Below are 24,120 nucleotides of genomic sequence, written 5' to 3'. Positions count from 1 at the left end.
GTGTCTGGAGGGGAGGGGATGACACAGTGGCCATTGATAGGGTAAGGAGAACTAACTGAAATTTTTATAGATTTTTGAAAACCAAGTAGGACTGGATCCAAGGAGTCCTAGCCACAAAGAAAGTCTCCATTCAGTCACCAACTATTTGCCTTTTACCTTAAAGTTGTCACTTGTTAAAAGGGGTAAGAAAAGAGAAAAAAGGATTGGGGCTGTGAAGGATGGAGGCAAGGATAAAATATCCAAAGATAGGGAATAATCACAAAATAAGTCCTTCCAAACACAGAGCACAAAGCCAAACCAGGTGAAGAGGAAGGGAAGAGGAAAAGATGGGTACTGATAGGTGGTTTGCTGCCTTCAGCTATGTTCATATATTTTGTTTTGGCAACTGTTAAAGGAACCAACGAAATTTCCTCATCATGTTGTCATCACTGTCCTATTTACTAATCACAAATGAATTAATCCACATTAAAGAAACACACATCATAACAGGACACATTGTACCTACCCCAATTAAACTAGAAGGTCTTTGTGGACCGATCATTCATATTTGTATCCTTACTACCCAGTACATATACTAGGCATGTTGTATGTTGTAAATGTCAAAAATGACCAAAAATGATGATTTTCCTTTAAAAATATATTTGTTAACATTTAAAATTACTTTTTCAAAACACTTTTTTTTTAAAAAAAAGCAGGCTCCACCTCCAGCATGGAGCCCAATGTGGGACTTGAACTAATGACTCTGAGATCAAGACCTCAGCTGAGATTGAGTTGGGTGCTCAACTGACTGCACCACCCAGGTGCCCCCAAAACACTTTTATTTTTATTTTTTGAAGATTTTATTTATTTGAGAGAGAGAGAGCATGCACACAGGCACGGGGAGCGGTAGGCAGAGGGAGAGGGAGAAGCAGGCTCTCCGCAGAGCAGGGAGCCTGACTCAGGGCTCGATCCCAGGACTCTGGGATCATGACCGGAGCTGAAGGCAGATGCCCCACCGAATGCGCCCCCCAAAACACTTTTAACATTAGAAAGAAACACGCACTGGGGCACCTGGGTGGTGCAGTCGGTTATTGTCTGACTACTGATCTCAGCTCAGGTCCTGATCTTAGGGTCATGAAATTGAGCCCTGTGTTGTGCTCCACACTTAGTGGGGAGTCTGCTTGAGATTCTCTCTCCCTCTCCTTCTGCCCCTCCTGCTTGTGCTCTCTCTCTAAACAAATAAATCATTAAAAAAAAAGAAGAAGAAGAAAGAAACCTGTACCAACAAAAACCATACATCTTCTCTAACATTCTTGCTCATGATATTCCAAATCAGAGCTAGAATACTAAGTATCTACAGGTCAGAAAGGGAAAAAACACATACAAAAGATACCAATAATTGAAAATAGCTTCCAGTATATATTGAGATGATAGGTAAAAGGAAGCAACAATGTTGAACACATTCTTACCATGTTCAAAATTCAAAGGATGAGGAGACAAGCATAGATCCATGCAAAATTTTTTTTTAATTCACTACTACATTCTGATGCATTCTGTTTGTAAATATTCAGAATTCCTTTAAAAAATTATTTCTCTATTACATTATTACACATAGCATACATAACAGGTGATTTATAAATACTTCAGTACTTCTACAAATACCACTGAACCTTACCAGAATCTGTCCAAATGTGGATGATTAAAAAAATCCATGATGGCAGTCTGCCTGCTAGACTGTCCTGCCAAGTTATCTAATAATTGCCCTAGGTAAATGTACCTTTTCCTGGCTGACATTCAATAAATTCAATACAGCAAGAGCAACAAGACTCATCATGTTTTCTATTGTTTTTATGGACCCCAAAACCTAGGCAAAAGTAGTAACTGTCGGGGCGCCTGGGTGGCGCAGTCGTTAAGCGTCTGCCTTCGGCTCAGGGTGTGATCCCAGCGTTCTGGAATCGAGCCCCACATCGGGCTCCCTGCACTGCTGGGAGCCTGCTTCTTCCTCTCCCACTTCCCCTGCTTGTGTTCCCTCTCTCGCTGGCTGTCTCTATCTCTGTCGAATAAATAAATAAAATCTTTACAAAAAAAATACTTAAAAAAAAAAAGAGTAGTAACTGCCAATATTACTTATGGTTCCAGTTTTATACCTAATAAAAAAAGCCAGTTAATGTCTGGATAGAAAGAGCAAATTTCTCAATTACTACCTAAAGTCATCCAATGTCTCCTGTATCATGTTCTGAATAAAACGGATTTGAACAGATGTCAATGGTGCATTTGGCCGATTATTTCCAATGGTATCAGCTATTTTTTCTGACAGTGAACTGGCAACACCAGCAGTGACAGAGGATGCTATCTTTGGATCTAGAATAAAAATAGAGAAAATATTAATAGTCAGCTTAGACTAAGAGACATCAAACATTTGTAAATAAGATTTGGCATGAGGACACTTGAAAAACTGGTAAAGAACAGTGTTCCTGTGACATTTAGAAAAACTCACTGTCTGGAATACAAATCTTAGAAACTTTCTATGGTATTATTTCTAATAGTCATTTATCTATATATATAAACTGCCAACTGTCTAATATAATAACATATGACAGAGGGATTAATCTTGAAGAATCTTGGAACCATTTCCTCTTATAAAAGATGAATGTGACATGCTATCCCACCAACTAGATAAACCAAGGCTATTAAAAATAAACAAAAGGAATACAGGAGTAAAGTACCGCTACAAGCAAAGCCCCAGAGTTTACACTAATACAATATAACCACAGAAACCTTAAAGTAAGATATAAATATCTATATAGAAGAGTTGCTTCTATACAGAGTTGTTTTCTATAGATAACTTGTATAACTGAACCCAATATCCCATTAAATATGATCAAGTTTATAGGATCTGTGGCATGAAATCTATGTAGGACTTTAGTATGGAGGGGAGAAAAAAAAAGACAATTTCAGGTAGTTAATGACTCATTTTCAAAGGGTCCTACATTATATTCCTATTTGTATCATATTAGATCAAAACCCTTAGATATTGGATTGAAAATAAAATTCACACCTAAAGAGTATCAAATCAATGTCATCAAGTTTCCCCATTCACATACATGTCACTGTCCTCTAGTAAGAGAGCTGCAGTAGACAAGTGTTGTAAAATTTAAACTCCTTTAATTTTCTTAGCCTATGATCACTCTATTTATTTACCCTTTTCAAGTTAAATAGTGGGAGTTTTCAACTTAACACTTTCAAATATCAGGAGTTTTATGTACTTACTTGGAGTTGAGGATCCAATGAGGGGGGGTTCATATATGAACTGGGCTTCAATTTCTTTCTCTGGCTTTTCAAATTTCTCAGGACTTCTTGTTTGGTTAGATGACGGAGAGGTATTCAGATTTCCAGTTTCAGCACCAGAAATCAACTTTGCAAACTTCACATTTAAAATAAACAATATATCAATTCTGGCTTTACCAATATTATATATCTAATTTGTACCTATATTTCTTTTAGTAGTTAGGATCAGAAAAATCAAAAATTAGAAGGGATATAGAAGGGGAAAAATAAATTGCTAGAACTAGTGGCAAAATAAATCAACTTTGCTAATCAAAAACAATTTCAATGATAACATGATGAGGAAAAGCTCATTTACTAATAAGCATCTGCTATTGAGTGTCACTGAAAATGGTGATTATAGGCCAAAAAAAAAAAAAGAAAAGAAAAATCCCCAAATCTCAGATGGTAACTAGCCAGAAATATCTTTTCAATATCATTCTAAAAAATCAATATGAAAATGTGACAGATTCGACCTTGCTGGTAACATCTGATCATTTTAAGCCCTTATATAGCAAATTAACTTCTATTTTGGATACTGTATTATAGCAGAAGGTAATGAGGATGCATTACATTCTCAGCACCATCAATTACCTCTAAGACTTAGGGCAAATGACTTGACCACCAACTTGGTGCTTTCTGCTGCAATGGAAATAAATTCTAAAAAACTCGGTAAAAACTAGTCAAGTATCTTGTCTTAAAAAAAACAGCGTAAGTTTACATCTGCTGTTACCTCCAACATTTCCAAAGATAGATTTCAAAAGTAGCCTTTAGTTTTAAACATGTGACATCAAGATTGAAGACTATTTTCTACCTGGGAAGTGTACAGCACTGTCAATAATTAGGACACATCCCCTGGCAGCCGCCTGCTTTCTACCTCGTGATGAGCTTCATTACATGCTTGCTACTGACAAGTGCACGCAATAACTCAGTATCATTTTTAGGCAGATACCTGTTTGAGGGAGTCCTTAGGTTCCTGTTTTCCCAGATATATTTTCTTAGATTCAGCTGTCAGATCATGATTTTCATTTTCTTCTTTCCCTGGAGATCCCATAAAGACATTAAGAGGACTAGAATGCAATACTGAAGTGCTTGAAGCTACTGGATTTTTTCTTGGAGGAAGGACTGAATTCAATTGTGGTAGAAAGTCAAGGCCTGAAAAAAGAGGAGAAAAAAAACATTTGCATATGATTTTCCTCAATCTTGGATATTTAAGAAAAGCACTTAACAGGATAGACAGGTTAATATGGTAGAAAGACATGCGATTTGGATTCAGAAGGCAGGTTCATTTGTCAGCTCTACCCCTTACTTGATGTATACAAAATCTTGGGCAGAAATTGCAAAACTCTGTTTCCTGATCAGTAAATGTGAATAATGATATTCATCTCCCTGAGTGGTGAAACTAAAAAGAGATATTATATGTAAAACTACTTTGAAAATTGCAAAGCCCAATGAATGTTTGAGTCAATATTATTAGTTTTTGATAACTGAAAATTGTTAATTTGGTAGGTATGTATCTGTAGTACATCTTGGTAGTCAGCCTCTAAGATGCCTCCGAATGATCCCTGCCTTCTGGCATGGATCCATGCCCTCATGTAATTCTCTCCCTTTGAATGTGGGCAGGACCCAGGAACTTGCTTCCAACAAAGAGAATACAGCAAAAGTGGTGGGATGTCATTCCCAAGATTAGATTACAAACATGCAGTGGCTTTCATTTTGAGTGCCATCTCTAACTATCTTGCTCACCAACTATAAGGGAAGCCAGCCGCCATGTTGTTAGTTGCCCTGCAGAAAGGCCCACATGGGAAGGGACTGGTATATTCTGCTGATAGCCACTTGAATGAGCTTAGAAGTAGATCCTTGCCCAGTCAAGCCTTGATATGACTGCAGCCCTGCTGATCTCCTGATTAAAGCATCAAGAGAGACCTGAAGCCAAAGGCACCCAGCTAAGCCAAGTTCAGATTCTTAACCCACAATTATGAGATGATAAATGTTCTTTTAAGTTTCAAAATGTTGGGGTAATTTGGGGGTGCCTGGGTGGTGCATTTGGTTAAGCACCTGATCCTTGGTTTTGGCTCAGGTCATGATTTCAGACTCATAAGATCAAGCCCTGTGTCCGGCTCCATGCTCAGTGCGGAGTCTGCTTGAGATTCTCTTTACCTCTTTCTCTCTCTCTCTCAAATTAATAAACAAATCTTTAAAAAAAAAATGTTGGGGTAATTTGTTACATATCAATAGATAACACAATGTCACTTTTAATTTTCATAATACTTCTCAAAAGTTCTTACCATCTTTGCCTACGGACTCATCACCTCCCTTGTTAACCACAGCATCTATAATAAAATTAGAAAATCAAATTTTTAAAATTATGAAAAAGAAGACATAGCAACTTAAGCTTCCTATTCATTCCTCAAAGAGTTTGATTTTAAGAAGGACAATCTGAATGAAGTTACAGCTGGAACTCATATAAACGTCCCTTTTTATTCTTTTTGCTCCATGCATAACAACAAATATGAAAAGTAATTCTGTGGTATAGGGTCATTTAATGAGACAGCAAGGTATACTAGAAAAGCATTGCAGTAGGCTCCAGAAATCTATAATCCAATTCTGCCTATACCACTTAATAGCTCTGTGACCTTAAACAACAAGCCTCTAATACAATTAAGCTTCAGTTTCTGCATCTATATAATGGGAATAACGTCCTGACCATCTCACAAGATTGTTTTGAGGATCAACTGAAACAACATCAAAATAGTTTGAGAGCATTACAATGATATAAAAAACATAAGATTTTATTAATATTTTAATAACTCCATTTTAGCAAATTAATAGAAAAATGGGCAAAAGTCATTAAAAAATCCAGCAGAAATTCAAATGGCCAATAAATTATCATACACGATTATCAGAGTAGTAGGAATACCATCCACCCGTCTATCTGCATGTGTGTATACATCGCTAGCAATTACACAACACACATACACTTCTAGAAGTTATTAGTTTTCTCTTAAGAAAAGGAGAAGTATTCTTATTTAAAAGATAAAGAAATTGAGGCACAGATTAAGTCTTTTACCTAAGGAGAGACGCATTCTTGAAATCAAACATAAATCCCTTGACAATGAAAACCAATACTATATTTAGTATTCATGTTCTTTTATTAATACTACAAAACACTAATAATAAATGGACATATAGCTCAAATTCTAATCATATTTTTAAAAAAGTAAAGAGGAATTTCTATCCTTTATTCATTTCTCTTAAAAACCACTAAAGAGAATTTCATTTATAACTCAAACACTTTCAAAAACCCCCTTCCTACATTCTTCAATTCAAAAGTTACCCCAGGGGTTCTCATAAGCCAAAGCTCCCAGATGGTTACTAACCTCCAAAACCTTTCTCAACTCTAGCTCAAGCCACTTTTCCCTCCTTTGCCCACATCTTTCCTCTTTTTATTCTTTAGCTATGTAGTCTGACCCCTCTTCGTCCTGAAAAAAGGAATCCTTCCTCTTTCATTAGGTGGAAGATAGAGAAATTTGACCTGGCAATTAGTCATTTTCAGGCCAGGGTAAAACAGAATCCACTAAATTATTCTGTGCCATCACATTTGTATTCATTCTTTCTGATTACAAAATTAATTGTAGAAAATTTGGAAAACAGACAATTTAGAGTAAAAAATGAAATTTTATAGGATCATGAGTGGATGTAACAATTTAAACATCCTGCTACTGTTGACATTTAGATATGCTCCAGAGTTCCACTATTACAAAAAACAGTATATACAAATCTTTGTGGGATTCTCTGAACAAGTTATTAGAAAAATTTATAGAAATGGAATTAATAGGCCAAAGAGTATGAATATTTAACCTGCCAAATTATGCTCTAGAAATTTACCCATATTGTTAATAATACTACTATTAGCAGTGAGACTACTCAATTAAATGAAAACAGTATGAACATCGGTATCAGAAACACAGCCAAATAATGTGCCTAGTTCTATAGTATGAACAATGACTCATAATGTTTTTATTTATCAAAATGGTAAAGTTTTTTATGTTTTTATTTTCTTTTTAGTAGCAGCATCTCCTAACAATGGGGGGAGAGAGAGAGAGTGTGTGTGTGTGTGTATGGTACTTGCATACATAGGGTAAAAGATGAGGCAATCAATCTATTACCCAGCCATATTTCTCCATGAAAACAATGAATAAATATATCAATTAGATACTAATAATCAAAAAACAATTCTTTAAGGTTAGAAAGATATTTTTTGCCTATCAAAATATCCAAGATTTTAAGAAGATTTATTTAGAAGTAGATACAACTAAAAACTGCCTATGGAGGCAAAGCTTCCTTTAAGAAACTTCTGTGGAAATTAAAATGCTAACCTGAGAGCTATTTGCATAGTTCCCATGTGAAAATGACAAGCATATACTTCAGAATGGTAACATCTGAAATATCAGGGCAAAGGAAAAGATACCACCCCAGGGACTGAGAAAATTAGCAACTGTCATGAACAGAGTCAGGCTGAAGCTATTACCCACATCTTTTAGCTAGAATAAAAATGTAATGACTGCCAGCAAAAGAACATGACCCTCTGATCTGAACAGACTTACCATCTCTGATAGGTGAGAACATGTCACCTAAACTACTTTTTCTGGTATCATCAAAGCTCAAGAAATCCTGATTTTTCCCACTGTCCGTTTCCTTAGATATAGTATCAGTGTTTATGCTTCGAGGCAAACCTTACAGGAAAATTAGATATAAAAGTAACTGTTAATACATCTAAATGAATTTACCATCAGAAGCTAGGTTCTAAAAATTAATGTATTACACATATATTGGTACTGTGAGCACCAGGAAAAAAAAACAACATAACAACAGCTCAGTTAACCATGATTTTCATGGAATGAAGGGCTTCTCAAAAGCAAATAGTCTATTTATTTATAGGACACCACCTTATTTTAGCCATTTTGATGAAATTTTCCCAAAATGATTTATATACTTTGCCACCCTCTTAAACAAAGTATACTGAACACAACCAACTTCTGTTATAATGGACTCATTTTTATGAGCATCTACAAATGATTAAAAAGGTCTGTGAGGTGTACAGCCAGACGCCTAACATAGAGCAGGATTCAAGTCATGTTAGTTCCTTTCCACAACTGCAGTAAATGGATCTCCTTTTTCCCTTCTGCTGTCTTTTCCTTCACTAACTGTGGAAGCTTAACACTGCTCTCAGTATTATCGACCTCAAGTGACTTTCCTAGCCTCAGGATCATTTACTAAGAGGAAAGAAACCAGAATATTAAACTCATAAAGAATAGCAGAGTAGACAACGATAAAGAGGTGTGCAGCAGTTTATTTTCCCCACCAGTATATAATGCAAGGAATCAGGGCAGGGACTTTGTAAGAGGAACTCTGTGGGCTCAGTAGCTTCTTGCTCATTTTTGGGTGGAAGAATGAGTTGTAGAGATTCAAGAGCTGTGATGAAGTCAGGTACTTTAATTGGTAGCATGCTACTGTATTACATTTTTTAAAAACATTTATTTTTTTTCCAGAGAGAGAGAGTTGGGGGAGGGGCAGGAGAGGGAGAGAATCTTAAACTGACCTCCTGCTGAGCAAGGAGCCTGATGCTGGGCTTGAATTCACGAACTCACAACCCCGAGATCACGACCTGAGCCAAAACAGTCAGATTCTCAACCGACTGAACCACCTAGATGCCCCCTGTATTAATTACATTTTAAATAGTGTTTTATTTGTCATCTTGGTCCCAAATGAAAACTAAAAAGGTGGGACAAAAACAAAGAACAGCCAGCATATCTAAAAATGTCCAAACCTGGCAAATAAAATAAACTTTTCTGATAACACCTGATAAAAAGTTAAAATATTACTGAACATTTGTACATCACTGTCATTGGTGTTTACACCAAGAGTTAAAGGTTATAAAGAAGAAATTTTCTCTCCTTCTTCTAGGTCTTTAAACACGTATGAATGCATACCTCTAGCCTCTGGAACTTTAGGAGAAAGAAGTTTGGGATCATTTGAAAGTAGTGCTAAAGACTTACTTTTTACTTCTTGAACAGCTGTTTTTCTACCAAAAATGAGCACTAGCAACAAGTCTGCAAAGGTTCTCTATTTTAAGTTTTTATTTAAATTCCAGTTGGTTAACATACAGAGTAATAATTTCAGGTGTACAATATAGTGATTCAACACTTCCATACAACACCAGGTGCTCATCACAACAAGTGCACTCCTTCATCCCCATCACCTGTCACCCATCCCTCACACCCACCTCCCCTCTGGTAACCATCAGTTTGTTCTCCATAGTTAAGAAAAAGCAAAGGCCGCATCACAATTCTGGACTTCAAGTTGTATTACAAAGCTATAGTGATCAGAACAGTATGGTGCCGGCATAACAATAAACACAGAGATCAATGGAACAGAACAGAAAACCCAGAAAGGAACCCATAACTACATGGTCAATTAATCTTTGACAGAGCAGGAAAGAATATCCAGTGGGAAAAGGTCTCTTCAACAAATGGTGTTGGGAAAACTGGACAAGAACATGCAAAAGAATGAAACTAGACCACTTTCTCACACCATACACAAAAATAAATTCAAAATGGATTGAAGACTTAAATGTGAGACATGAAACCATTAAAATCTTGGAGGAGAACATAAGCAGTAACTTCTTTGACATCAGCCATAGCAACTGCTTTCTAGATATGTCTCCTGAGGCAAGGGAAACAAAAGCAACAATAAACTATTGGAACTTCATCAAAACAAAAAGTTCCTGCACAGCAAAGGAAACAATCAACAAACTAAAGGGCAACCTACAGAATGGGAGAAGATATTTACAAGTGACATATCTGATAAAGGGTTAGTATTCAAAATATATAAAAAACTTATAAAACTCAACACCCAAAAAATGAATAATCTAATTTAAAAATGGGCAGATGACACAAACAGACATTTCTCCAAACAAGACAACCAGATGGCCAGCAGACACATGAAAAGATGCTCAACATCACTCATCATCAGAGAAATGCAAATCAAAGCCATAATGAGATATCAACTCACACCTGTCAGAATGGCTAAAATCAACAACACAAGAAATAACTGGTGTTGGTGAGGATGTGGAGAAAGGGGAACCCTCCTGCACTGTTGGTGGGAATGGTTTGGTTGGCGCCTTAAGTAGATGCTACATGAACTTTTTTCAAATTTCAGATTTATTTTACAGGAAGTTTAAAATAATAGTAATAGTAATGATGATAACCATGATACAACATTAGCAAAACCATAATTTACTGAGTGCCTTCATGCGCCAGGCACTTTTGATACATTTTCTCTGGTTTTCAAAATAACCCTCAAAGTTAAATATTATCTATGGAAGAGAAAATTAAGATGCAGAGTGGTTAAGAAAACTGCCCAAAGTCGTTCTGGTAGGAAGTCACAGACCCAAAACTTAAGTCTAACATACTCTCAATGTTTCAGAGGGGGGAGAATGTACGTATACGTGTGTGTGTGTGAGAAAGAGCAAATGATGAAGCAAATGTGGCAAAATTTATAAAACAGTAAATCTGCTAAAGGGTATACGAGCTCAGGAGTTCTTTGTACTATATCTGAAGTTTTCTATAAGTTTGCAATTATTTCAAAATAAAATTAATAAACAAAAGTTTCTAACTCTGTGGGTACAGAGCAAACATTCATTTTGTCAGAAACTGTGCTGATCAGCCAAGAGTTATCATTAATCAGTGACCCTGCAGACCCAAGTCTTGCATTACCTAATTAATGCTGTCATCGTTACAATGAGTTTCCTTATTAAAATCTAAATGAATAACAGTGAGACTTCAGAAAGCTCAGAGTAAATGAGAGAAACTTTATTTTGTTTAATTTTGGAAATCATGAATAGAATCAATAATAATAAAATAATCTTTGAAAACAATGACAATTTTCATAATATAGTTAATTCAACATCTTGACGAATGTATCACTTAAAGTTATATTTCAAAATGAATTTCTTCTTCTAAGTATATAACAATATTTGTTTCTGGGAGTTCTTAAATTAACTATTTTTCTATATAATATGTAATGACTTTTATGTAAGGATGATGTAGATATTACAAGAAAATTCATAATGAAGATATATACTTATTATTTTTTTAAAAAGCCATTCCATACTACCAAGGCTAACAAATTAAAGTTTTGCTTCTACTTAAAAATCAAAAACTCCTGCTGAGAAGGTACAATAAATATTTTTGTCCAAGTTAAGTATTTGTCCTGAAACCTTAAAAAGACATGGATACATCCATTTCTAATGAGATTACTTTAGAAACACAGAGGTATATCATGAAGACTTTTTTAAATTTTTAAAATTTTTTTAAAGATTTATTTATTTGAGAGAGAGTGCATGCGAGTGGGGGTGGGGCAGAGGGAGAGAGAGAGAGAGAGAATCCTAAGCAGACTCCCTACACAACGCAGAGCCCAACGCGTGGGGCTTGACCTCACAACCCCAAGATGACTACCTGAGCCGAAACCAAGAGTCTGACACTCAACCAACTAAGCCACCCACGTGCCCCTACCATGCAGACTTTTAAAAATACTTTGCAAGTTAACAGTATAGTGTAACTTCTTAAAATTTGAAAGAAAAAAAATGTTTTCAGGAATTTAGAGAAAAAGAATATTCTCTACAGTAAATACAGGGAAGTTTATCATCATATCACACCTTCACAAAGTCTAAATGAGTTCTTTAAGAACCATTTCATCAATATGATTATGAGAGTAGAAGCAATTATTTAAAAATTGCAACACTGTTGTTTATTTTTCTTTAATAAACTACTAATATACTGCTTAATATGTGCCAGGCACTATTCTGCACTTAAATACGTTCATTTCATCACCTGACTTACTTTACATTCTGAATTATGAAATAAAAGAAGCCATTAATAGCTTTTTTTGTGACTCAGAGATCAAATCAAAATGACAGCATCAAAGAATCATATTCTCTACTGATTAATCTGAAGACACAATGGAAAGTCATCTAGTCTGGAGTGGCATTAGGATAATTTCTGAATTGGCATTATTCTGTTTTTAAGATAATCAATATTTCTTACAACAAAAGTTCAGCTAAATAGAATAGGTACCTTTCATCAATTTTTTAAAAATTTATAGCTCAAATTAAAATGGTCACTTCTTCCATTTTCACTATCTACTAATAATTCTACCTAAATACACAAGTGTATTTGAATTCTAGGTTTTTGAGGAAAGCACTAATAATACATACTGGGGTGCCGGGTGGTAACTCCACATACGATACATAAGCAGCACTTACCTGCTTTGTCTTGGACAGCTACTGCTCCTTTCCCCCCGGCTGTTGTCATGGGCTGTGGTAGAGCCGTGCCAACAGAAGTGGTGGCTGCTTCTCTGACGAGTCCAGAATTCTGAAGTCCTCCACTGGTAGCGCTCACATTAATGGCTCGTTTGTTCACAGCTGTGGGCTTATTTGAACAGCCTTTATTTAAACTTGACTGAAATGTAGTGGAATATTTAAAAGCTCAGGTTTCTAATGCTCCATACTATACATTAATATTTTATCAATTCCCCATTAGGTTAAAAATATATATAATTTCCCTTACAAATCTTAAGCCTGTTGGTGGATCTGAGAGTTTCCCTCTGAACCAAAAAGCCTTTTAAAATATTTTTTGAAGAGAGAAGTATGAGAAGCATAAAAAAAAAAATAGTTTTAAAACCAAGTATCAAATGGCTTTGTACTAAAGTCATTTGAAATGCTTTCATATAAAAATGACTATAAAGTAAAACTACACTGTGTTTAATGGACAAAATATGATTTCCATATTCTGAACTGACTTATTTAGTAAAGTCAAAAACAACGAAAAGAAAGAAAATACCTTACCTTAGAAAGAGCAGTGGAGTACTGAAATGCTATACATCGCACAGATGTCTTGTGAGCACTGATGGTTTTAACTGGTGATTTCAACATCCTTAAATCATACTGATATATTTTCCCACGGGAAGATCCAATAGCCAAAGTGGCTCCATCAGGCATGAAGTCTACTGCAGTTAGAGGAGTGTCGGCCACTAAAGTTTTCACTAGTCTTTGAAAAGGGTAACAAAGTATATCTAGATATGTGAGCCTATACAGGCATATAAGCATATGTGACATATAGATAGCTATCTAACAAAACCAAAGTTACTTAGCATTTGGCAAAGTTACTTAGAATATGCATCCCAAATACTTGTGTAAAGCATAAATTCAGAATTAGACTTAGAGACATTTCTAATACAATGGCATATAAAGGAACTGAACATGCCATCCTATTTTTTCTTTTTCTTTTTTTTAATGTTGTTAGCCACTGTATAGTACATCATTAGATGCAGTGTTCAATGATTCAGATAACACCCAGTGCTCATCACAACATGTGCCCTCCTTGATACCCATCCTATTTTTTCTATTCACTTCCAATAGGTACGTTCTACATTGTCTAAAAGCAGCACCTATTTCTTTGAGTAACTACTACTTCGACAGTGAACACGACAGACTTCCTGGGTGTTACTCCACAAACAAGGGCTCTAGTCTCAGGATTAAGGAGGCCCTAACTATCCCCTTTCCATTTATTGACCTGCTCAGGTCTCAAGAGGACTATGACCTTTTGCAGGGGAGCAGCTGCTACTTTGCTCTTAGCTGTGCATTTCTTGACCAAAAAGCTAATAGAATCCATGTAGCATGATCCTCATGAAGCTAATACAGAAATATGGATACTGAACTGCTGAAGCTGAGCTCTTTGCCACAGTTATTTGCTGTAAGAGAAATGCTTACTGACTCTTAAGGTTCTTGGTAAAGGTCAAAAAGAAAGAATAAAAAAGAAAAATGTTTTAAAGAAGAAAGTGAAACAAGTAACAGTAAACTTCAACAAGGACTGACAGAAGGTCCTTACCTAGTCTAGTAACATTACCATTTTCTTCCATACAATCTTTAGATATAGTTAGGTGTCCTGAATACACCTGTAGCACTCTTGTACCATTTTTTTTTCCTGTAGCTAACCAAGCATACCTTTAACTGTAAGAAAGCCAGAAGGCATAATGGACCCAGATACTTAGAAGATTATGTACCCTTTAGCTCTAGATAAGTGGTTCTCAACTGGGGGTCATTCTGCTACTTTTGCTAATTTGGGGAGTGCTACTAGCCTCTGTTGGGTAGAGGCCAGGGATGCTGCTGAATATTCTACAATGCCCACAGGCGAGAATTATCCAGCCCAAAATGTGACTAGTGTAGAAACCCTGCTCTTGATAATGAGTTAATTTTAAAGCAAATTAATCATACTGCTTTTAAAATATACATATTTAGTTGTATTTCTGAAAAAGAATACTATACCTATATGCTAATATAAAGATGTGCAATCATTAACATGCTACCCTCAACATTCATCATCCAGATGTACTCTAAAGAATATCCACATCTCATGTATTTTTTTCTGCATGGGAAGAAAAAGAGAAAATTCTATCCTTTTAGATATCAAGTACACAAACTTTAGATCTCCTAAACATTAATCAGAGGTCTATGCAAATCATAAATGTCTGCTAATGAGATAATAGTTATTTGTTACTAAATTAAGAAATGATGGTATCACACTTACTTCTTACTTGAGGTGTCATAGAGAATGATTCTTTTATCCAAGCCTATAGTCACAAATAGCAATTCATTGACAGGAGAAAAACAGATGCCTGAAGCTGGAGCTTTATGTGTACTGTCAAAGTTATGGTATGGACTCTGACTATTCACATCCCAGAGAGTTACTATTCCGTTATCCGAAACACTGCCCAGTAGTGATTTCTTAAACACAGAGTACTTCAAGTGCCGAACGGACTATAAAAATAAGAATAAATTTTATGCAATTGTAAGCATTCATAAGAACATCTTATATAAACTATATAAATAATGGCAACCATCTACCACACTATTCACAGGGGATTTAGGACTTCTCTGGTTTATAGAGTAACAGGTTTCAATTATGACAACCATAAAATCACTTAGTAGGCTATAAGATGATCCTAAGACATACCAATATTCTAGTAATTAAATATTTGTCATGATTTTATTATCTTGGAATAGAGCTACCTCAACCTCCCCTTTTGTAGAAGAAAAATATAATACGTTGAGATTAACTACATTAATTCCTCAGGGTTAGGAACATCTACCATAATAAAAGGACTGGTAGCTAATCACAGCCAAATCACGAATAAGAGAACGCTGGCAGAGAATAAGCAGTATTTCAAATTTATTTTCTATACATATTTCAGATATTTGGATTTGTTTGAATCTGAGCATCTGATATACTGGCAATTTAGCACCTGAAGCATAGTAAAAAATTAACTAAACCACAAAGAAAGAATTGACAACACTCTAGACTGGGGATGGACTATATCCTTCTTTCAAAAGCATCAGCCTGAGGGCAATACTGGCCTTTCTCTAAAGGCTCATCCCTGGAGGCAGTGGAGACTTTCTCTCTTTCTAGTTTCTGCTGGACCAGAATAAACAAAGATCCAGTTTGAGTAAATAGATCCCGAATTAAAACTAGATGAATTTTATCTACTTTTACTAAAATGTTGCTTTCAAACTTGTATTGATATTATCACTACTGAGCTGAGGATTAAGTAGTTTACATTTAAGCTAATTTTTCCCTACACAGAAACAGCAATAGAAGTACAGAAATTAATATTCGCAAGAGTGGGAAACTGGTTTTCAAAGAGTTAAGTTGTAATTCCAAATAAAGCAATGAACCGGGCTCTAGTAGGCAATAGTAGCTAGACATATGCGTCTCTGATAAACCTGGCACAGAACAAAAGTCAAATCTGAAAGGTTTTTGTTTGTTTGTTCTATCGAGTTTAATCTATTATACTCCAAAAGCTTCTATGTACCACTAAAGACGACACAGAAACCACTAGCTTCTATATATTAAAAACTCATACACTACCTACTTCTAAGATGTTTCAAAATATATGTCACCCCTCAACAACAAAAATATTTACGAATAATACAAAACAAATTCTAAGGAAACAAAAGGAGTATTTGTTACCAGACACCCTAACATAAGGTATTTACTATGGTCATGCATTAAATTTGGCTCCTCATTTTCACATAGTTAGAATACAAAGAGAAAACATTGGCTTGTATTTTGCATTTTTGTTGAGGAAAAGTATATCCATTCCAACAGACAAATCCTTCCTCTGGTCTACACTCAAGGAAAAATAAACTACTAGAACCTTGACTATATAAAAGATGTAGAGGGCGCCCGGGTAGCTTAGTCAGTTACATGTCTGACTCTTAATTTCAGCTTAGGTCATGATCTCAGGGTCGGGAAATCAAGCCCTGCGTGGGGCTCCGTGCTGAGGGTGGAGCCTGCTTGAGGTTCTCTCTCTCTCTGTCCCTCCCTCCACCCCCAAGCTCTCTCTCTCTCTAAAAAAGAAAAAAAAAAAGACAGAGATCCTTAGTGAATTGCAATATTTATAGAGTCACATACCAACCTAGCAAAACATTAATTTTTTAAAAAATTCTGTAGCACATTAAGAATTTATATAGTTATATATAACCATATAGTTATGGTTCTTCATATAATTTAAATTTGGATTAAATACACAACCAGAACTAAAAAAAAAAACCAACCTAACACCATAAAACAGACCTCACAGATCCTCGAAGTACATAAAATTCAACCTCTTAGCCACAGGATACCTACTGGAAGATGGTCATCCAGAATCTATTTGAATATAGCAAGGAACAAGGAGCTTACTACTTCATACAATGAAACTTTATAAATAGTTAAAAATGCATTTCTTGATTAAGTCAAAACCTAAATTCCAAATATTGCTTCATATTCTGTGTATCTATAAGGCAACTCTTTAAGAAAAGAAAAAAAGGGTAACGATAACCATAAATCTTCCTCTCAGATAACCTGGGTTCAAGCAGGGTCTTGGCCAAACTCTGTAGGGTCTTGGGTAAATTACTTAAACTCTCTAAGCCTCAGTGCTCTCATCCACAAAACAGAAAACGCTCATATTTTCCAGTCAAAGTTGTTCTAAGGATTAAACAGAATCTCTGCACAGACCCACGTATACAGCAGTAGCTGCCACTATTCTCACAGGCTCATGACTCATTCTTCATTGTTTATGTACCCATTTGACCATCTTTTACACATTTTTTTTTAAAGACCCTTAAGCAGCCAAACTGATTTCTTAAAATGGCTCCCCCTCTATCTCTGACCTTTCTACAGCTCTTAAATCATCATGTCTTTAGAGTGTCATTACAAGAGCATCCAATGACCTGGATAAATGAAGTATTAATCTACTAAATGATATTTAAAATTAGTACTAATGCATGTTAGTATCAGCAGCATTTATTAAGCCCCTACCTGGTTCCAGATTCAAACCATTTCTAAGAAAAAAAAATATACTGCCAAGAACTTTATGAAAAAAAACCCTATAAGCAGCAATGCCATTTTTTCTTACAATACATTATTACTATATAAGAGTGTATGGCTTGTGGAGAAATATTTTTCTAAATATAAAAAGTACATCACTCACTATAGATCAAGGGTTAGCAAACTTTTTCTTGAAGGGTCAGGCAGTAAATATTTTATGCTGCTGTACTGCGAAAGCAGTATGAATGAGCATGGCTGTGTTCCAATAAACTTTATTTACAAAAATAATGGCCAGCTATTGGGTCATAGTTTGTTGGCCCCATAGTTTTCAAATGTCTGAAATAAAAAAACAAAACATGGGGCGCTTGGGTGGGTCAGTCTGTTAAGTGTCTGCCTTCGGCTCAGTTCATGAGCCCAGGGTCCTGGGATCCAGGCCCACATGGGGCTCCCTGCTCAGCAGGGAGCATGCTTTCTCCCTCTCCTCCCCACTCATGCTCTCTCTTGTTCTTTCTGTCGCTATCTCTGTCTCTCTCAAATAAATGAAATCCTAAACACACACACACACACACACACACACACACACACAGAGGAAGAGAAAAAAACCATTCACCGCTTACAAAAAACCTGGTTAACATTTAGTTTTGTTGTAAATAAGTCTTAGCTTTATTTTTTAAATATTTTTCTGTGTGAATGTATGTTTTTGTGTATTCAGTAAGTACAAACAGAAAACCTGGGATCATATTTTATTATTATAAAGTCAGCAACGTCACTAATATTTTCTACTACATGATTTTAACAGCTGGATAATACATGAATGTGTGAATGTATCAATTTATCTAAATAATCTAATGTTGGACATTTAGGTTATTTCCAATTTCCAAGTTCCCTAACTACTATCATTTTTAAAAACTGCTAATTTATGAAAGAATTTATATTTTACTGTTGTTCATGCTTTAAAGGTTCTTGGCTGAAAAATGCTAAGTGACCATCTGTCTTCCTTCTTTTGTGAATTGCACATTAATCTACTTTGTTTATTTTCTATTGGGCTATTAAGATTTTTTTTAAATCCTAATTTGCAATTGATCTTACTATAATAAGGACATTAAAGCTCTCATAAGTATAAATATTTCCCCATTTTCCTTTCAATTTTGTTAATTTTTTAAAATATTGCTTTTTGTCAGATTTTAAGTTTTATGCACTTAAATTTATCAAAATCTGTCCCAACTTATAACTTTGTTCTTATACTTAGAAAAGCCTTACCTTCACAGAGATAAGAATGTACATTCATATTTTATTTTAGCTTTATAATCTCTAATATATATTATAGCTTTATAATCTGTATCTATATACATATATATACTAGACACTATAGAAATACATACATATGATACTATACATATGTGTGTACATATACACACACACACACTTAAATATATATAGTATCCCTTCAACTCCATCCCCTCCCTCTTCTTAACTCCCAGTGTCCTGTCTCAAGCACTAACCAACTGTCACTGGAGGTACCGCCCACTTCCATTCTCAGTGGCTTACTATCCATCCTTCACACTGTTACAGCAGTAACCTCTTAATCTGAACATATTTGCCTTGCTTAAAATCCTTTTAACTTGAAGACTCTGAAAAGTTAGTTGTTACAGTGTGGCAGAGTTTCTGAATCTCTCTGAATTCCCCCATGTATGTTTGTGTGTGTGTGTGTGTGTGTACACGCATGCACACGCATGTGCACAGAAAAGACTTAACAAGCAGGTCCGTCCTTAGAAAGTCCTGTTTTTCAAGGTTGGCCCTTTGCTGGTATCTGGGATCCTGGAAGGGTTTCCACTACTCTAACTGATAAGAGAGACTCGCTGACTGATCAAAGTGGCTCACTGTGCCAAAATTGTTTGTGTATAAGATATGGTTTATGACTGAACCATGGCTGAATAGATGCCTTCCTTCTGGGAGTTTGGAATTTCAATATATGTTACGTAGAGGGTGCCTAGGAAACCAGCCTCCAGTAAAAACTCAAGGGAATGAATCTTTAATAAGCTTCCCTGGTAGAGAGCACTTCATACATGTTGTCACAATTTGATGCTGGGGAAATTAAGTACATCCTCTCCACTGAGAGAGGATGCTTTGAAGCTTATACCTGGTTTCCTCGGGACTTCACCCCATGCACCTTTTCTCTTTACTGATTCTGCTTTGTACCCTTTCACTGTGATAAATCATGGCCATATGTATGATTGTATGTTGAGTTCTGTGAGTACTCCTAGTGAATCATTAAGCCTGGTCTTGGGGATTCCCAGCACAGTGAGTTTAAGTGACTGAGCGTGCACGTGCATGCATACACATGTGTGTGTGCGTGTTACAGACGGCAAAACCCAGACAGCAAAATTAAAATCCCATGAACATTTACAACAAAACCAGACAATCAGGTAACCCCATGAGCCCCAAAATACATGCTAGTAAGTCGAACAATTAGCAGCCACAAGTCCCTCATAGTATTAATATCTGTGCAAAAGGAAGCAGAAGGAAATAACACAGAGTCTGAGACAGATCTGAGAATAGGAAAAGCCCCAAATAGCTAACAGGTATTAGGAAAAAAAAAGTATGGTGGCCAATTTGACAAGCTCAGCCGAAACCAGGAATATCCGCTGCATCAGTGGGACTATACAGAGGTCTACAGAAAGGTCTGAAGAGCTAGAGAATGAACTCTCCAAACTGACCAGCTGAGATGCCTTCCTCCCAGGTCAGGGCACCACACTAAGGAGACACTATTACAAGTGGACACAAATCTGAATAGGATGGAGTCAACAAAGTTGAAGAAAAGCAAAAGTCCACATACAAGTGAGTGGAACAAAGCTAGGCAACCTCAGAAAACAAGTCACCAAAACTAACTGAAAAGAAGAGGGAGCTCTGTAAAGCTAGAAAAGACACCCTGAACCCCATCTCTGTGTAGAAGTTCAGGGAAACTAACTCCGCAGATAAATCCCATATGAAGTTGTTATGAGAACAAAGGGAACAAGAAGAAAGGCACTCTCAGGAGACGACCAAAAAGAAAATAAAATGATACAAGACACTAAAGAACAATACGTATCAGAATTAGAAAACTTAGAAATGAGATGTTAGAACTTAGAAGCGAATTAGAAATTTCAAAAGTCTCTTCAAAAATGAAAGCTAATTAAAAGGAATATAAGAATGAATAAACACAACAGAGAACACCTTAGAGACAGGCAAAAAAAATTTTTTTGAAAATTAAAAATAAGGAAAAAGTTAAAATGATTTGAAAGTAATAAATCAGTGAAGATAAGATCTAACAAAGAAAAAAAATAAGGAAAATAACAAATACTAAAAGCAATAATTCAAGAAAACTTCCCTGAAAGAAAAGATCTGAAACTACATATTAAATGAGCACACCATGTCCCTATGAATAGCAATACAGAGTGATCAACACCAAGACACAGTCTAACAAAATTACTGGACTTTACAGAAAAAACAATATCCTTTGGACATCTAGGAAAAAAGAAACAAGTGATTTCTAAGGAAAAAATACTTAAATTATCATCAGATGTTTAACCAAAAATGATGGGAGAAACACACTGAAGTTCCTCAACGGAAAAAAAATGTAAGCCTGCTACTGAGTTACACCAAAAGAGAATTTATATCAGAGAAAAAGTCAAAAAGCAGAAAACATACTTATGGAAACAATATTAATAAATGGTGCTCACTGTGATTACAAAATTTTGGAAAATACCTAAAATATAGGAATGTTTAAACTGTGGCATTTGAACAATGGAATATTATGGAGCCATTAAAAAATTATGGTCATGGGGGCACCTGGGTGGCTCAGTAGGTTGAGCATCTGACTCTTGATTTCAGCTCAGGTCATGATCTCAGGGTCATGGGATCCAGGTCTGTATGTTGGTCTCCACACTCAGCAGGGAGTCTGCTTGAGATTCTCCCTCTCCCTCTTCCTGCCACTCATGTGCATTCTCCTTCTTTAAAATAAATAAATCTTTTTAAAAATTATGGTTATAAAGACCGGTAAAATGAAAATACCTGAGATGGAACACTACTGTGAAAAAGGCAAAAAAAAAAAAAAAAAAAAAAGACTGGACCAACAGAATGATTATAATTGTATGGAAGGAATATAGAGCTATACATAGAAACATTACAAGAAAACATTCTTCCTGTTACAGAAAATTTGGAAGAGAGATATAGAAGGAAAAAAATAGCCTTTAAAAAGTATCTACATTAAAGCTATAGATTAGAAATTTATTTTATGCCAACATGTCAATTATAAAACTGCTCAAAGAACATACTATTATCAGCTAGATAAATATACACAAATACTAAGAAAATACATGGAGGACATATTATCATGCAAACATTGCGTATCAATGTTCCTATATAACATCAAGGAAACCACTATTCTAGAAATAAAGGTTTGTAGCCAAACTCTCTGAGTGGTAAAATTCAGGTATAAATATAACCAGACAAACAAGTTAACCCAATTAAAATTAAAATTCATTCTTGAAAATAATAATTATTTTTCAGTGTAACTAATAATTATTTACATTTACTGGACTCTGTACCCAAACATGCTTACTCATACTTACAAAATCTATACCTAAAATGTCAAAAATTACACTGAATAAAAGTGACTTATTTAACATATACTGAAATACATTATACTTACTTTTTAAAAATACATTATATTTAAAATCTCACAAATAGCCTGCTGCATTTAAAGATCATTTTTAAGTCTAAGGAATCAATAAAATAGATCTACTTTGTATCTGCTCTGAAAGGGGCTGCGGTTTGGGAAAGGCAACAAAGGTTAACCTATTTGTCAGCCTACGCCTCTGAACCTGCCAAAACAGCAACATGCAGTTGTAATCTAGGAAGTCGGTCTGTCAGCCCTGGCAGTTCTGCAGAGGCAGTAACCCCCCCACGCCCGCAGAAAGACACTGCGATCCACATAAAACTAATAGCTTCAATTCAGCTCAGACACTTCAAAGTTAAGATCTAAGTGTATTCAGGCCATCACATTTCTGATATGAGATTCAGTATAATGCAGATTCAATGACACTCCAGGTTTTTGTCACTTTTGCTACGAAATCCATCTGATGATTTTTAAATATTTCAAATTCTTGATTGTTCATAGAAACAAAAATTAAAATTTTTATTTTACGGCATCTGGGTGGCTCAGTCAGTTAAGCATCTGCCTCTGGTTCAGGTCATGATCTCAGGGTCCGGGATCATGATCCCAGAGTCCCCTCCACCTCAGGCTCCCTGCTCAGCTCAGCGGGGTGCCTGTTTCTCCCTCTGCACCCCCCCCCCCTCGTGGTGCGCAGGCGCGCTCTCTCTCTATCTCGGCAAAATACATTTTTAAAATCTTTAAAAAAATAAAATTTTTATTTTAATCATTAGATATGTCCTCTCTACTATTTTTCTCAATACCCAGACCCTACCTATAGTAACTGATTAACATAAAAACTGAGCTGGCTAACAGTATATTTGAGTTGAATTATGTCAATCTTCTGACAGAGTTAAAATTTTATAAACACTGTTTAAATTTAAGAAATGAATATTTAATACATTTGAAATCTTAAATGAATTTTGAGAAATCCAAATGAATGCTCAAGTAGCAATTCTATGCCTCTAGTCACTGACAGATAAAATACACCATAACAAAATCACTTGTAGGGGGGAAAACACTCCAAAGATTTCAGTTACGATGCTCATAAAAGGGAAATGTAAGTATGCAGAATCTCGAAAACTGTGACTTTCTTCACTAAAAAAAACTGAAACTGCACAGTTACACAGCAACCAAATGGTATTTCCTAGCCTACACATTCTGTGTTAAAGGTACAGAGGAAAATGAAATAATACAGTATACAAAACACACACAAACATTTGTTCCAGGAAAGGGGGAAAATTAAAACACTCCAGCTCAATTTCTTCACTTTCTTTAATGCTCTCCTTTTTCTAAGTCAAACACACAAAACATGATTTCTGAGGTCAAGTTACAACTGGCAAATTGGCAAGGCTTTGGAGGAAATACATTAAACCTAAAGATACTCAAACCAGTTTGGGAAAGTAAATCACAGAAGTTATTTTAATGATTTCATATAATTACTCATTAAAAGCTCACTGACGTTCACTGATCTCTTACCAAATGTTAGGAACGATGCTAAACACACTCAGCATCTCATTTAGCCCTCAAAACAAACAAAAAACCACGACTCTACAGAAAGTATATTCTCATTCTCACTTGACAGATAAAGAAAGGGAGGCCTGAGAATCAGTAACTTGCCCAGGTTCACACAGCTGGCTCTCCAAATAAATGTGGGACTGCGATACAGAACTATGCCACAGATCCTACGGAGGCGCC

At 35.7% G+C, this 24,120-nt stretch overlaps 1 protein-coding gene across 6 annotated transcripts in view; it reads right to left on the bottom strand.

Moving 5' to 3' along the window:
* The window catches only part of NEDD1 (NEDD1 gamma-tubulin ring complex targeting factor), a 46,924-nt gene that overhangs the window by 5,658 nt on the left and 17,146 nt on the right, over positions 1 to 24,120 (bottom strand). For 4 of the 6 annotated variants that reach the window (XM_040637347.1, XM_040637346.1, XM_008687727.2 and 1 more), the window contains 8 exons: positions 14,952 to 15,181; positions 13,211 to 13,412; positions 12,629 to 12,824; positions 7,911 to 8,039; positions 5,592 to 5,636; positions 4,256 to 4,458; positions 3,250 to 3,403; positions 2,184 to 2,340 (listed from right to left, as the gene is read on the bottom strand). In XM_040637347.1, the coding sequence (XP_040493281.1) occupies positions 2,184 to 2,340; positions 3,250 to 3,403; positions 4,256 to 4,458; positions 5,592 to 5,636; positions 7,911 to 8,039; positions 12,629 to 12,824; positions 13,211 to 13,412; positions 14,952 to 15,181 (1,316 nt within the window). The remainder of the gene's footprint in view (positions 1 to 2,183; positions 2,341 to 3,249; positions 3,404 to 4,255; positions 4,459 to 5,591; positions 5,637 to 7,910; positions 8,040 to 12,628; positions 12,825 to 13,210; positions 13,413 to 14,951; positions 15,182 to 24,120) is intronic. The other 2 variants (XM_008687728.2, XM_008687729.2) reach the window with 2 other exon arrangements.

This window comes from Ursus maritimus, unplaced genomic scaffold (genome assembly GCF_017311325.1).
Source record: "Ursus maritimus isolate PB19 unplaced genomic scaffold, ASM1731132v1 scaffold_21, whole genome shotgun sequence".
Lineage (NCBI taxonomy): Eukaryota > Metazoa > Chordata > Mammalia > Carnivora > Ursidae > Ursus > Ursus maritimus.
Note: the sequence above shows the minus strand (reverse complement) of the source record. Positions and strands in the feature narration are given on the sequence as shown.